Consider the following 14565-nt stretch of genomic DNA (forward strand, 5'->3'; position numbering starts at 1 on the left):
GTCTGGGGTTTTGAAACTGGGGAATCTGGGCAAAGCAGGGTTCATTCACAGCTTGAATACAGCAAGTATAGTTTTTCTCACCCTTTGTTTTGAACCACATTGTTTCTGTTACTTTCATGCTAGAACTCTGTCCTAACAAAAATCTGGCTGCTCATTTTGCTCCTAATCACCAAGGTGTAGGCTGTGATGTGTAGGGAAGCTGCTCACAGATATGACAGCATGGAAAAGGGAGCTGGGACTTCAGATATGTCCCTGGAAGTGACCCAGCCCACTTAGCTAGAGATTATGGACAAAAATTGTATTAGCCAAGCCTCTTCTAGCCACTAACCTGCTGTCCCCATCCTGCTGCCCACAGGGAACCGGTACCTCCTGGAGTGCAACCCTTTGTGGAAGAGACTGCTCCAGCATTACTACCGCCACAACAGCTGCACTACAGCGCAGGAGATCCGTGTCAGGAGGACCCCAGCCCACTCCCGGTGAGGATGGGCCCTCTCTGCCTGAACTGCATTATGTGTGCCTTGGGAAGGACCAAATCTTTCCATTATTCAATGACCTACGGAGCCAAATGCAGCGGGGGATCTGGGAGCTTCCTGCACCATGACAACTCAGCTTCAGCATCTGCTTCAGCATCTTGAGGTGTTTTTAATCAGTGCAATCTTGGGCAGGAGCTTTCAATTCTAGCAAACCAAAAAGGCATTGGAGATAGATGATGGGCATGTGACTTTACTGATGATGATACTATTTTTGTAACTGTAAGTTGCTCAGCAGAACCCTCATCCTACTGCAGCTGCAGTTTGGGGGGACCAAATATTTACTCCAGCTGTCAGGGTTGCACTTTGGGGATCAAATGCTCAGTCTGTTCATCGGGGTGGAACGACTGCATGCAGCGGAGCAGCGCAGCAAGATGCTGTTTGCCATGGAGGACCAAAGCTTCTGAGTACTGCCTCTCATTTTAAATCCAAGGACAGGAGATTTTTAAGACTTCTTTTTACTTTTTTTTCTTTTTTTTTTTTTTTTAAGTGAAGGAGAAAAGCAATGAGAGATGCATGCACCACTCTTTGTCTAGCCAAAATTATGTTCTCTGAGCGTGTAAATATCGCAGTGGCAAGGCCAAGGTGATTTTGTAAATAGATTTACATGTTCTTTGTACAAAGGAGATTGTCCTCACCAGCATAAAGGCAATGAAAAGCGGGGACCTCCCCTACCAGGAAACGTTGGGATTTGTCAGCCCATTTTAAACTGTTCAGAATTTTATTTGAAATCTCCTGTTGATCCCCCCTCCCTTTCCTACCCCACTTTTTTTAAAGCTGCTTTTAATTTATTAACTTTTAACTCTGTGAATTTGTTTCACAGCCTTATGGCCTGAGTTTTTAAGAGCAGTGAAGGAGTGTATGTGTATAATGTATTTTTATATTTTCTGTAGCCAAACTGCTGTGAGCTGGAAGCTGTGGTTCACCAGAGAGGCTGCTTTCACCCAGTGACATGTGGCTGGTAGAGATGTATTGTGGTGAATGGTGCCCTCTGAAAATCATGAAGCTGCTTTTGGAAGCATGACAGTTTTGAGGGAGGGTGTCTTTTATCTCATTTCAATTCTGAATGTATGAAGTGCCTGCCTCAGCTCTCCCCAAACCACATACTTGGCAGTCCTTAGGTGTTCATGTGGGATGGAGCTGAGATGCAATCACACAAGTTTTCCTTGTGGTGTGGATCCCTGTGATGTCACAGCGATATGGCAGGAGGAATTTTGTCCTGTTTGTAACTGAAATCCAGCGTGGCTCTTTCCCGTGTGGAAGAATGGCAATAGAAAAGCATTGTGTCTGGAAAAGTCTTGATTTAACTCTGTGTTTCTTCTCATGACCCTGTGTTAGACTTGCCTCCAGAACCTATGGAGAGGTTGTGTTGTTCTCTTCCTAGTTTAATCCACCTTCCTGCAGTCTGCCTTTGGGGGGTTTGAGCTGCATGCCAAAGACCACCCAGGCTTGCTCTTGTCCTGCTGAAGCATAATAGTGGGCATATGGCTAGCAATTCCATGAAGGATAAAAACCCATAGGAAGTATCTCCTGCTGGTTCTAAAGATGCTTGGTAAAAGCTGGTAAGGTGTAAAATTAATTGTTCCTCTTTGAAGTCATCCTGTGTGGGATCTTAAAAGATTCTGCACCAGCCTGATTAGCAAATATTATTGCAATTCCAAAATAAGATTGTCTGTGGATCATTCTGTGGACAGTGGAAATTAAATCATCTAGCTCCAAAGATGCTATGGAGAATTGCAAAAAATGCTGGAATTGTTGGGATAACTACTTCAGCATCGTGCCAGCTTCATTTAACAAACCACCTTGGTTCCTTTCGAACTAGTGGGTCTCATTTTCATTATCTCCTTCAAGTGAAGAGTTTCTCCCCTGGGTTTTGTGCTGGTTATTTCATACATGTAACACAAACAAGGAGACTCACCCCTGATGTAGTGGCTCAGTCAGTGCTCTTGAAGGGGATTTGGCCAAGAGAGAGTCCTCATAAAGAAACTCCCTTTGTCCTTAGTGGGAAAAAAATGTTTATTTCTACTCCATAGAGGTCTGTGTTGCAAGTCAATATACATGTTAATTTTTTTTTCCTCTGAGGATGTATTTTATAACTGGTGATTAGGAAATGCACCCAAGCAGCAGTTACAGCCAGGCTGGGCCCTCAGGCTGCTGGTGCTGTCAGCAGGTTCCTGGAGAGCTGGTCATGCAATAGTCAGGGATAGCAGAAAGTGCAATTAAACTTTTTATAGACTGTAGCTGAGTATCATGTTCTTGTCCTTATGCTTATGGAATGAATCATAGAAATCAATAGAGGAAAAAAAGTTCAAATTAGTCTGGTTTCATTTGCATGCAGAGTTTTGAATTTACTTTTGGAAGAATTTTATGTTCGAGCAATATTCTTAAAATACCAAACTTTTGGTAATCCCAGTAGGAACACCCTGGCAGCGTGGTGCCCAGGGCATCTGTCCACTCACAGGCTCTGTGTTCTCCACACTCAAAGACAAAAGCACATGGCTGCAGGACACAAATGTCAGTTCATCCAACAGCATTAACTTAATTTCCTCGGCACTAGCTAGAGCTTGAGCACAAATTGAACAAGGGGAACCTGTGCAGGCAGCAGTGGTGAGCCCAGCATCAGGCAGGCTGGACTGTTTTTGAGGATTTGGACAGATCTGTGTAGGACAATCAATTTACTGCAATAAATCGGTGGGGTTTTTAAAAATAGAAATGAAATGTCAAGTGTCATGAAGTCTGAATTAAGGAACTTGAAATGGAGCAGGTTTTTATCTTTTGTATGTCTGTGACTCGCAGCAAACCTCAAATGACCTTTTGGATACCAATATTTTTATCTGCTTTGACTGTTCATAAGAATGAATCTCAACATTCCTTTTTTGATATTTAAGCCATAATTGTAAAAATTATTTGAATTTATTTAAATAATAAATTTTATTACTAAAAGGTCTGTTTATGTGATGGTTTGATTAGAATCTGTGTGGGGACAGCTCTGTTTGGACTGAATGAAATGGTAAAAAAGAAAATTAACATTAACTGCAGGTTTTTGGCAGAAAATAATTTTTTACATATTGATGTATTACCCTTCCCTTTTTGTTGGGAGGCTTGGGGATTTATTGCTGGGTTTTCGTTGGTGGTTTTTTGGTTTTTTTTTATTAAAGTGATCTTTTCCTGCAATATAGAGGGTGAAGTCATGCTTAGGTATCTATATGGCACAGGGTGTAGAGGGTGTGAGAAACCAGTGATGGACGTAAGTCTGGGTGGGTGATTTGAAGAGCTTGAGAGTTCATTTCAGCTATTTTGGAGGAAGGACAATACAAACCCACAACATCATTGGAAGAAGCTGACACTGAGCATCCTGCAGTGGATGGAAAGCACTGGATGGTAGAGATGCTTCTGTCTCTTGTGCTCTGCTTCAGAGGTGTCCTGCAAGATTTTCTGGTTCTGGCTGCTCCCACCATTGCCTCTGGCAGTGGGACAAAACTGTTGAGTCCCAAATGCTGCCTAAAGATGTTTTTTGAGAGAAATTTCAAATGGGTTACTGCTAACCTGGAGAGATTTTGGGACAGCCTCAGGCCTCTGTACAATCGCTGTTAAAAACAGAACAAGTTTGATTTAAAGCAAACTGTTTAAACAATTTATTTTTAATTACTCTTATTCATCTTTTTCATTAAACCATTAAACTGAGGGAGTCGGTCTTGTGAGCCGCCTCATCAGGCTGCGGTTGGGGGCTTCCTTGGCGTCTTCAGCAGGGTGAGTTTTTGTCTTCAATATAATGCAGTCGTGCCACTGCGAGTAGACGAGCGTGTGAGTGTCGGATCTCCTCACTTTGAACTCATACAACCTGCCAGGCAGCAGGTGGTTGATTACACACGGGTTGGAGATGACTTCCTGGGTCCGGCCGTATCCTGGTTCTGTCTGACTGTCATCTGTCACCAGCTTGATCTCCAGCTGCCATCGTTCCAGGTGTGACTCCTGACTTTCAGTGAACCACTTGAGCTGGGCCCAGGTCTGGCACGCGAACGACTCTATCCGATCAAAAATCGGCGGCTTCTTGGTGTAGAGGGAAAAAGTAATGGGAGGGTGTAGAGCACCTCCGAGATGTATCTGTGACACCAAACTGTGCTTGACATGCAGCTTCCTTGGCTCTTCCAAGGAAATGAGCTTATTGAAAAACATGGAGAGCTTGAGCACTCTCTTTATATTCAAGTCCCACTGGGAGAGGAAAGCTTCTACGTCACAGATCTGTACGTAACGGCTCAGCTCCTCCCGACCTCGTTCCAGCTGTTCCAACAGCTCAGTTAAAAGTGCCAGCTGGATTTCAGTCTGTTTTTTCCCCACCTTCTTGATCTTCTGGAGTTGGCAGGGGTTTGCTATTTGCAAGATGTCAGCAAAAATCATCATATTGTTCTGGTCTCTCACGCACACGTGTCTGGGCTCAAACTTCAAGTAAAAGTAACACTTCTTCAGAAGATGAACTTTGTTCCAGTGGTACTGGAGGTGGTGTGGGTTCAGGTCAGAGCGCAGGAAATCCAGAACAAGGTTTTTGTTTCTCAGGTACTGCTTCATGCTGGCATTGTCGTCCTGTTCTTCTCTGGGTGGGGTACTGTCCGGAGTGGTTTCAGTCTCATGCAAAACCTTAGCCATGTTTCCAAAGCTTGGGTGCTGTATAGGAAAGCAACAATAATAACATTAAGAACCAAAGGAAAAGCAGATGTGAAGGGAGTACAATAATGGCTATGACTCTTCTCTCTTAATTAAAGCTTAGCTTATAAAGAACTGTCAGACTAGATGTAGTTCCAGAGGAATTTTCCTTTATACTTGTCTGGTGTCTAATGTTTTATATCCTCTACTTACATGTGTTCCAACTGGTCTCCCTCTACCTGCCCTTGAGAGGTTCTACCTCTGCTTAATAGATTCACTGACAGGAACTATTCTCTGATACACTCTGCCAAAATTTCTCCCTATCTTATTATCTTGTTTCATTCTAATTAGCTGTCTTTGTACTCCTGTAAGCAATTTCTTTCCATTCTTCTGCCTCTCTAGAGATGCCTATTTTTCTCTCTTTGTAATCTGCCAGGCTGTTGAGGTTTGAGGCCCATCTTCTCAGCCAGTTCCTACAGCTACATAATCACATTGGTGATTCAAATTAACCCTCTGCCCCCACACGAGCTGGAATGTAGCAGGCAGAACAACACAATCCACCGAGTGCCACCTCACGACAGCTTCCAAGAGGAATGACAGCATAGGAATGACGCTTCTACCTTCACCAGTGGATTGACAGTCATAACCTGACACTGTTTTCTGTGATGTGCTGCTTTCCCTATCTTTGGGTTTAGTTTGAATCATCTCAGACCATAAGGTCTACTTGGATTTTCTGCAATGTACAGCGAGAGGATGACACACATGCAAAGCACCTCTAAACAGGTAACAGTCTGCTGTGGGGGTGTTTAGGCACAGCTAAACTCTGCTGGCTTAATCTTAGCTGTTTACAGGGGTCTGGAGTGACAGGACAAGGGGGAATGGCCTCAGACTGACAGAGGGCAGGGTTAGATTAGATATTGGGAAGAAATTCTTACTTGTGAGGGTGGTGAGGCACTGGCACAGACTGCCCAGAGAAGCTGTGGCTGCCCCATCCCTGGAAGTGTTCCAAGTCAGGTTGGATGGGGCTTGGAGCAACCTGGGATAGTGGAAGGTGTCCCTGCACATGGCAGGGCATTGGAATGAAATGAGTTCAAGGTCCTTTCCAACTCAAACCATTCTGGGATGATTTTATACTTCATTTACTGGCAAAGATGTGTCCTGGGTGATGGTGCCATCTGTGCCAAGGTGGAAGGTGTTTCTGTGTTGTGCTTTAGCTGAAGTGCCTGTGGCTCACACAGCTTATGTACCACAAACAGCAATTAGCTAAATAAATGCCTGTGTCCTGCTGTCAGTGATACTGTAATGAAAACCCAGATGGATATTTAGGTGGCTTTCACAAGCTGAATACACTTGATTTGAAAACAAAATAAATACAGTATTCTGAAACCAAGATCTAATTGGGATATCTTAATTCTTACATGCCCTGTAGAAGCTAGATGGTGAGATCTACTTAACAAAGCCATTTTTCTTGGCCTCATTTTCCCTAAATTCATAACAGACTAATAACACTTCCTCATAGGAATTCCAAGCATTTGTAAACCTTTCAGCTGTCTGGCCCTGAGCTGCACCACAGCTTATATAGTAAGTCATTCATTTGCAACTTTATCTTCCAAGAGAGCTGTCAACTGAAGAAAAACAAGCTGTATTTCCTTTTCACTTTTTTCTTTCCACAAAAAAACCCGACCTAAACCAAAGCAATGCCAGCTCCCCGCATCGTGTATGAAGCAGCAGGACCAGCACATGTGCCAGGTGACATTCCCCACTCTCGGAGGGATTTGGCTCTGCCGAGCAATGTGTTTGCCCACAGACTGAGCTGTCATTGTGCTTATTTTCCCTTGCTTCTCCCCATGTTTTTACATCCCTATTTTTTCCCTCCTGCCAGGGAGGGCTGGCTGTATTCCCTGCGCTGCTGCTCTGTTTGCAGCCGGGAGGAGCGGCACCACCCAAGGAGGGTGCTGTGAGGGCTCTGTGTTCAGCCAGGCCGGGCTCTGGGGAGGTCGCAGGGGCACACAGGGGCTGCCCCCTCGGGGTCCGGCCCACCTTGTCACACCCCGGGAGCCGTGTCCAGGTGCTGTTCACACCCCGGGAGCCGTGTCCAGGTGCTCTGGGCCCGGCGCGGCCCGGCCGGATCCACCCGCGGCCCGGTCCGGCCCGGCCCGCAGGACGCGGCCGTTGCCACGGCGACCCCTGGGCCTGGGGAGCTGCGGCCGAAAATGGAATCGTTACCCCCTGGAATCGTTCATACCCTCCCCTCCGTAATTCACGGAATCGTTTGGCTTGGAAAGACCTTAGAGCTCATCCCGTTCCACGCCCCAGCCGTGGGTAGCGATGGCGGTAAATCCCACTAACCTCCTTCCCAGCCGCTTTCCCCCTCCCCGCCCCGTCCCTCGCACCTTCGGAGGCTTCAGGCTCGGTGACACCGGGCGTCGTGGGGAGAGCGGGTCTGCTCTGCCCGTGCTACCAGACGTGCCTGCGGCGTCTGCGGAGCGGTGACACGGCGGTGACACGGGGCAGCACCGCGGCGCTCGCTGCCCGCCGCTGCATCACAATGGCGTGGTGGAACCAGGGAAGCTGGAACGCAGCTTGATGGAACCGTGAAATCACAGCTTCGCAGGATGGCTTGGGCTGGAAGGTCACCTTGTTCCACCCCCCTGCCGTGGGCAGGGACACCTTCCACTAGACCAGGGTGCTCCAAGCCCTGTCCAACCTGGCCTTGGGCACTTACAGGGATGGAGCAGCCGCAGCTTCTCTGGGCAGCCTGTGCCAGGGCCTGCCCACCCTCACAGGGAAGACTTTCTTCCTAATACCCCATCTAAATCTCAGATAAAGCCCTCTGGGATTTATGGCATTGCTGCAAATGGGGGCTTTTTGCAGGAGAATCTTGCAAAGTCCATCTGAGGCCAGACACCAGCGCTTCGCTCTCCACAGTGAGACTGAGGCTGTTTCACAGTGTCAAGAGTTTTGTTAAACACATAATCCTTAGGAAAGAGCTGTGTTGAAATAGGATATAAAATGCTCCATTAAGTGCAGCGAACTTCCTTCTGGGAAGGAAGGGGTTTTGCTGCTCTGTTTCCTATGGGACCTGGCTGCCGGGTTAGCTGTGCTGCTGTGGAGAAGAGAGTGACTTGTCTGGTTCAAGGTGGCAAGCTCCATACCACAACTGCTGAACTCATCAGCAAACTGGTCAAGCCTCTGGGGCTGCAGGTGCCTTCATACTCCCTGTTATTAAATCTTTGGGTCAGGGCTTAGCTTTAATGCTGTCTGGTGTGCTCAGCTGGACCATCTCTGCTAAGCTTTTTTAATTGAATGACAGGCAGGATTCATAACGCCAGCCCTGGGCTCCTGCTTGAACATCAAGGGAGGAGGTGATGTGTCATTTTAAGAAATCAATGCATCTTCTCAAGGCAGCCAGAGCTTACCATTTCATTTCACAGCTGCCAAGAGATTAACTATACAACTGTCAGGTGTGATCCTCTAACAGACAAGGGAGATAACAAATATGAGTGAAAGCAGGTTGGTAGCCTTGTTTGGAGAGGAGGGCCAGCACAGATTAGTATTTGATAATTACACAAAGTTTCTGTGGGAAACAAATATTCATGCTCATGTCATGGGTCTCAGCCCTGTTGTTTGGATGGTGTGTGCTGGGAAATGGAGCTGTCCTTTCCAACCAGCCTTGGTGCTCTGAGGGTGTGAGAAGAGTCCTGTGGAGATCCAGCTTACCCTGACTCCTGTTGCAGCTGGACCCTGTGCCAGATGCCCAAGGAGGAATCATGGAAGCATACAATCACAGGGTGGCTTGGTCTGGAAGGGGTCTTAGTGCTCACCTTGTTCCACCTGAGCACAGCACGGTGCATGTTTGAAATGGGCTGTATGGCTGGAGAAGGCTTGCACTGAGAGACTTGCACTGAGCTTGCTTGTCCTTCTATTGCCAAAAATACTAACCTGAATCCCAACATTAGCGTGGAAAAAGGGAATCCCTTTGGCTGTCCTTACCTTGAGCTGCTGGCCAAGCTGTTTTCTTGGTTTTAGGGATGGGAGAGTAAACCTGCTTAGAGTCTACAGCTGAAATTTTAGTTTTTTCCATCCCTTTGCAACAGGGATCAATTCAACTATAGGATTTTATAGCATTCTATGAATCTCTTTGAATTAATACACATACAAATGTGTTTGAAGCCTCCAACACCATGTAACCCTTTGCTCCCCTCATCAGCTGAGCTGTCTCTGTGATAGAACTGACAGCCACTGTCACCCTTTTTGTCACTCTGCCTGTCTTGTCCACAGCATCAAAATAAAGAACTTGTTAGTCCTGTCTGAGATCAAGATATAAGCAGACAATTGATTTTTCTCCTTCTTTTCATTAGTGAGTTCTGACACTTAATAAAACATACATTTCCACACTCAGGGTAAGCAAAACATCCAGATAGTGCCTGTCAGAGAAGGCTGGGAGCAAGGATTAATCTTTATGGAAAATCAATAGCTGGAACAGAAAAATTGGCAGAACCCAAATTAAAAGTCGCTGGCAATTTCTGTCTTCATATTTCACATCTGCATTTCTGAAAAAGAGATTTGCTGTAAAGGTAACAACCACAGAGGCAGGGAGGAGGGTGGACTTTGTGCCTGGTTCCTCTTCTGCTGTTTCCAGGTGGTACCTGGCAGGTGGAGGCGGGTGCCAGGTTTGGAGCAGCTCTTTGGGCAGCACCTGGTTCAATGTGATCCCTGTTCCAGGACAGAGGGCTGTGCAACACTGACCTTTCTGCTAGAGGTTGTGTCCCAATGGCAGCACTGTCATTAAATCTCCCAACATCACCTCCTCCAGGGTGCCTGAGTTATCCCTGCTGCCCCAGATTTTACCCATCCTCCATGATATTCACCTGGCTGCGTGCAAGCAGGATTTTCAGAGCAACATAAAGGCTGCAGCCCCCATCATCACAAGGGTATGACTGATTTACTCACTGCTTGCTCCCAGTTTCACTGGTGCCTCAGATACCTGAAATAAATTATACATTCCAAATATATTCCAACTCTAAATCACAGCCACACATCAGTGAACTCGTGGCGTTCGTCAGACTCTGATTCAGAGGCTCACTTTGAGAAGGAAGAGGAATTGAAGTTTTCTAAGGAACCCGGGGGAAGGAGGGAGGGAATTGATCTTGTGGGATGCAAAAGCCCCAGCTGGACCACGGCAGGAAAGAGTTAATTTTGTCCCCGAGGCAGCAATTATCTCCAGCTCATTACACCCACTAATGGCACCCGAGGAGAGAGCCCCAAAGCCTGGACGTGCCAGAGTTTGTAGTGGCTTTTTGCATAGAGCAGGTCAATAAATTTGGAGGCAGGTTTGGAGGCAGGTTTGGGACAAAAATCTTCTCTGGTGTGAGCCTCACGATCACGCAGGGCTGAGAGCCCCCGATTTCCTCAGGAGCATTTGCCTTGTAGGCTCTGTTTTCCTCCCCTGCTGATGGATGGACATCCCGGACAAGTCTTGGCACCAAAGGGGACCCCTGGGGTGGACACCCCCTCCCTTCTCCAGCGGTGACATTAATTGAAGCACGTGTGGACATGAGAGTCGAGAGCCCGTCTGAGCCGCCGCGCTGGGTTATTGATGATCTCGCTCAGGGAGATGAGCGGGGTCAGGAGAGCTCCTTCATCTTGCTGGAAGCTCATCAAAAGCCCGTTCGGATCTCTTTGTGCTGTGCTGAGCTTTGCAAGACAGACGTCCTTGAGCGTAAGTTCAAGGCAGGTTGTCCTGTCCCGGATCCCACGAGACATCCCTTGCTGGCAGCCGCATCCCAGCAGCGACTGTGCTTCCCCTTTTTCCGGGAAACTTCCCAAGGGGGTCGCGTTTCTTTGGATGTGGGAGAGCAAAGACGGGAAGTGGGAACTTGCTGAGCCTGCAGCTTTGTCCCCTGGTGACAGCCCGGGCTGTGCCTGGCGGGGAGCACAGCAGGGATGATGCCGGGGTGCAGCTGGATGCCTGCCCTCCCCAGGGAATGGACATGGACACAGCTCCGGGCTCGAGCATTGATCCCGCTGGGAGCGCTGTGCCCGGCACAGCCGCAGAGCAGGGAGGCAGAGCTGCCCTGCTGTGATTTATCGCCCGGCTGGGCTTGTGCTCCCTCCCATCTGTCTGGGCTTCCATGTCCCGTGGATAAATCAGCCTGAAGCGTTTGATCCCACAACAGCCTACAAGCAAGGGGAGCTGCAAACCGCCAGGGCAGGAGCAAGGCAGGAGCTTTTATTTCTTGAATGCTACAGTGGTTTGAAGAGCATTTGTATGTGTGACTGGGGCATGTCTGTGCCTCAAGGAGGGATTGAGGCGCACAGAGAGATGATGACCTGCTTGGGTTTGTGGAGAAGGGGAGGTGACCTCTACACAGCTAGTTAGTGTCCTCATTGATTCCCAGAAAGCTTTTCAGGGGTCACGAGCATCTTTCACATGACCACAGACACTGGCCCTTCCTGGGTTAACAGGAGTGACTGTGGGGCTGGATCTGTGCGGAGGGAGCAGAGTCAGAGCTTGGAGTGAGATTGGGCTTTGATGTTGTCTTGCTGCTCACAGGGATGCTCTCTCCAGGGAGCATCTTGCCCCAAGGCTGGGGCAGGGGCTGTGGCACCCCATGGCTCTGGTCTGGGGGTTGATCCAAGGGGGCTGGAGGGGCTGCAGCACAGGGCCAGAGCAGGGGGGTCCCTCTGGGAATCCTGACAGCCCCAGGCTCCAGCAGCAGGACAGAAGGGTGAAGTCATGCCCATGTCATCCCATCCATCTCTGCCGCTTGCAGGCTGGTCCCGGGGGAAGTGCAGGCTTTGGCAGCTCTAAGTGGGGTTGGAGGCGGATGCAATTCTGGAGAATAAGATTCTGTTGCAAACCTGTAAAATAAAAAAAAAAATTAAAGTTCTTGGCTGAGGAGCTTGTTTAGAGATCTTATCTCTGGTAGAGGAAATAATTCTTAATTCCCTCCCTTGCTGCCTCCCAGCAGTTTCTGGTCCCCAGAAGGGCACAGGTCTGTCAGGAAACGAGCTGGGGAAGCAGCTTTTGTTCACGGAACTGAGACTGACCCGAAGTGGCTCTGGGTGAAGCTGCTGCTGCTGCCACGTGCAGTCCCTACTGTGGGGAGAGGCAGGTGGGGTGTGCGTGGGGTGGGCAGACTGCTCAATGCATTTGAGACAGATTGCAGGCAAAAATTACATTTTTTGAAGCGTTGGGTGGAATCAGGAGGTGGTTTGGGCAATGCTGCTCCCCCTGCTTCATCCCCAGGGTCCCCTGGGCAGGGCTGCCTGGGCTCTGCAGAAGGAAGGATGGGGGGCTGCACTGTCTGAGCTGGTGAGCTGCTGGGATATTGTGTGCAATGGGATAAAATGCATTTAAGCTTGGTGCCATCCACAGCCTTGTCTGCTGTGTGGCAGAGCACTGGGGCTGGGCTGTCCGAGGACCCTCATGACTGTCCTGCCATTGAACAGGGGGGCAGAGGGTCAGGAGGGTCCAGGCTTCTGCCTCCCAGTGGGTCAGTGGGGAGAGCAGAGTCCCTGCTCACTCAGCTTTTGTCCCTTGTGTTCATTGTCACCTCCGCCCGCACCGAGAGCCTCCTCTGAGTCATCTCCTGGCTCAATGGAGTGTGTGGGCTTAGTGCAGCTTTAGCTGTTCATCCTCTGCTGTGCTGATGCCTGACATGGGCAAGTGGAGCAATTTATAGTGTGGGGATGAGGCAAATGAATGTCCTTTGCCGATACAATGGACCTTGCTCTCCTCCCACCAGCTCAAGCAGCAGCTTCCATCTGAGCTGGTGTCACTGCAGCCCAGCGAGGGCTGCTGAAGTGGCTGCTGCTTGAGGAGCTCAGGAGATCTTAAAAGAAATATGGACTTGTTTTATGATGAATGACTTAGTGCTTCAGCTATAAAACACAGCCTCTGTGGAGAGGAGGCTCTTGAAAATGCTCCTGTGTGCAAGCAGCGAGGAGAGCAAAGCCATGGCTGCAGCTGCACCTCACCTCTTCTCTGAGGTTTAATCCTGCCGGGTGAGGTTGGTGCTGGCACTCAGGACTGTGACTGGCCTCATCACCAGAGTGGCTGCCAGGACTGTCCTTGCCTTTCTCACCCTGGCCCTGCTGCCTGATCGTGGCCTTTGCCACGTGCAGTTCTGCCCCAGAATGTGCCCCACTTCTGGTCCCTGAGGAGCATAGTGCTGGTGGCCCCTGGGGGATTCTGTCAGCTGTCAAATGCTTGAAGCACCTTTGTGGAGTTCAGCAAACCTCTTTGCATATGAAATAGCAGGTCTCCAGAGAGCAAATCCAGAGTGAAACATCTCTCCTGGTGACTGACATCAACTTCCTCATTAATGGTGCTTTTCTGCTGTGCTGTGTGGTCACCTGCCCTTACCAGCTCCTTACCTGCAGCACACGTGAGAGCTGAGGCAGGCTCCAAGCCCAAGCTCCTGCTGGGGTTCAGTTTCATCCCATTTGCAAGGGCTGAGCTGGGAGTCAGGGGCCGTGGGGCTCACAGAGCACATTTTGTGTCTGGTCACAGAGATGAGTGAGATGCCATGAGCCTGGAGTCAACATGATCCTTATCACCGGTGTAGCTTAAACCAGGGGGAAGTCACAGGAGCAGAAGTGTTCTTGGAGGTGCCACAGCATTTGTGACAGAGGTTTTGGGGGTGCCTGCATTTGGTGGGGATCAGCAATGTAGCACAGCAGGTCTCTCCAGCTGCACTTGTCACCAGGACAGGGACAATCCTGGGGCTTGTCCCACACTGGGGGCCAGTGTGACTGGAGCCCTTCCCTGCCTGCAGGCAGGATGCTCTGGGCAGGACTTGGGGGGGATGTTTGAGCCCCCCAGGCTGCCCCTCACAGTGGGTGCCGCGCAGTCAGTGCCCGCGATAACCCAGCAGGAAGCGGGAGGAAACGCAGCTTGGGGCCCCTCCGCCAGCCAGCGAGCGGGGCCGCTCTGGCCCCTCGGCATCGCTCCGGCTGTGCTCTTCCAGCCTCCCTGCGGCCCCACTGGGCTGAAAACATCCATTTTAGGTGCCTGTCGGCAGCGATTAAGGCGCACAATGCTGACGGCCGTGCGGGGGGAGCCCACGGCCACGCTGGGGCTGCCGCAGGGGGAGCGGAGCGGAGGACTGGCTGCCCTGCACGTCCCAGCGCGGGCGCTGCCGCGGGTCGTGCGAGGCTGCGGGGCCGTTACGCAAGGGCCGGCGGGTGCCGGGACATCCTGTGTCCCACGCCGGCTCGGGGTGGCCCCAGGCTGCTGGGCTCCTGTGGACATCACCCACAGGAAAACTTCCCGTGGCTGCAGGATGCGGCTCAGCCTCGTGATGCTTTTCTCATTGTGGATGGCAGTTGTGGCACCGGAGGCTCCCAGATGTCACCAGCTTGGTCATCCGGGATTTGGGCAGAGGAT

The 14565-nt window shown here is 49.7% G+C and overlaps 2 protein-coding genes across 5 annotated transcripts in view; one reads left to right on the top strand and one right to left on the bottom strand.

Annotated features, from left to right (window-relative positions):
• HELZ2 (helicase with zinc finger 2) overlaps positions 1 to 1825 on the top strand; it is a 28360-nt gene extending 26535 nt beyond the window's left edge. For all 4 annotated transcript variants that reach the window (XM_041458244.1, XM_041458245.1, XM_041458243.1 and 1 more), the window contains one exon: positions 356 to 1825. In XM_041458244.1, coding sequence (XP_041314178.1) covers positions 356 to 480 — 125 coding nt within the window. In that variant the 3' untranslated portion in view covers positions 481 to 1825. The remainder of the gene's footprint in view (positions 1 to 355) is intronic.
• Positions 1826 to 4205: 2380 nt separating this feature from the next.
• FNDC11 (fibronectin type III domain containing 11) lies at positions 4206 to 5174 on the bottom strand. Its single transcript, XM_041458290.1, has one exon. The coding sequence runs from the start codon at positions 5172 to 5174 to the stop codon at positions 4206 to 4208; it is 969 nt and encodes a 322-aa protein (XP_041314224.1).
• Positions 5175 to 14565: the final 9391 nt, after the last annotated feature.

The sequence above is a fragment of the Pyrgilauda ruficollis genome, unplaced genomic scaffold (genome assembly GCF_017590135.1).
Source record: "Pyrgilauda ruficollis isolate IOZ18807 unplaced genomic scaffold, ASM1759013v1 scaffold127, whole genome shotgun sequence".
In the NCBI taxonomy this organism is placed as follows: domain Eukaryota; kingdom Metazoa; phylum Chordata; class Aves; order Passeriformes; family Passeridae; genus Pyrgilauda; species Pyrgilauda ruficollis.

Bases quoted from the DNA above. Each gene is read 5' to 3' on its own strand.
- FNDC11 (XM_041458290.1), bottom strand. From the start codon at position 5,174: ATGGCTAAGGTTTTGCATGAGACTGAAACCACTCCGGACAGTACCCCA.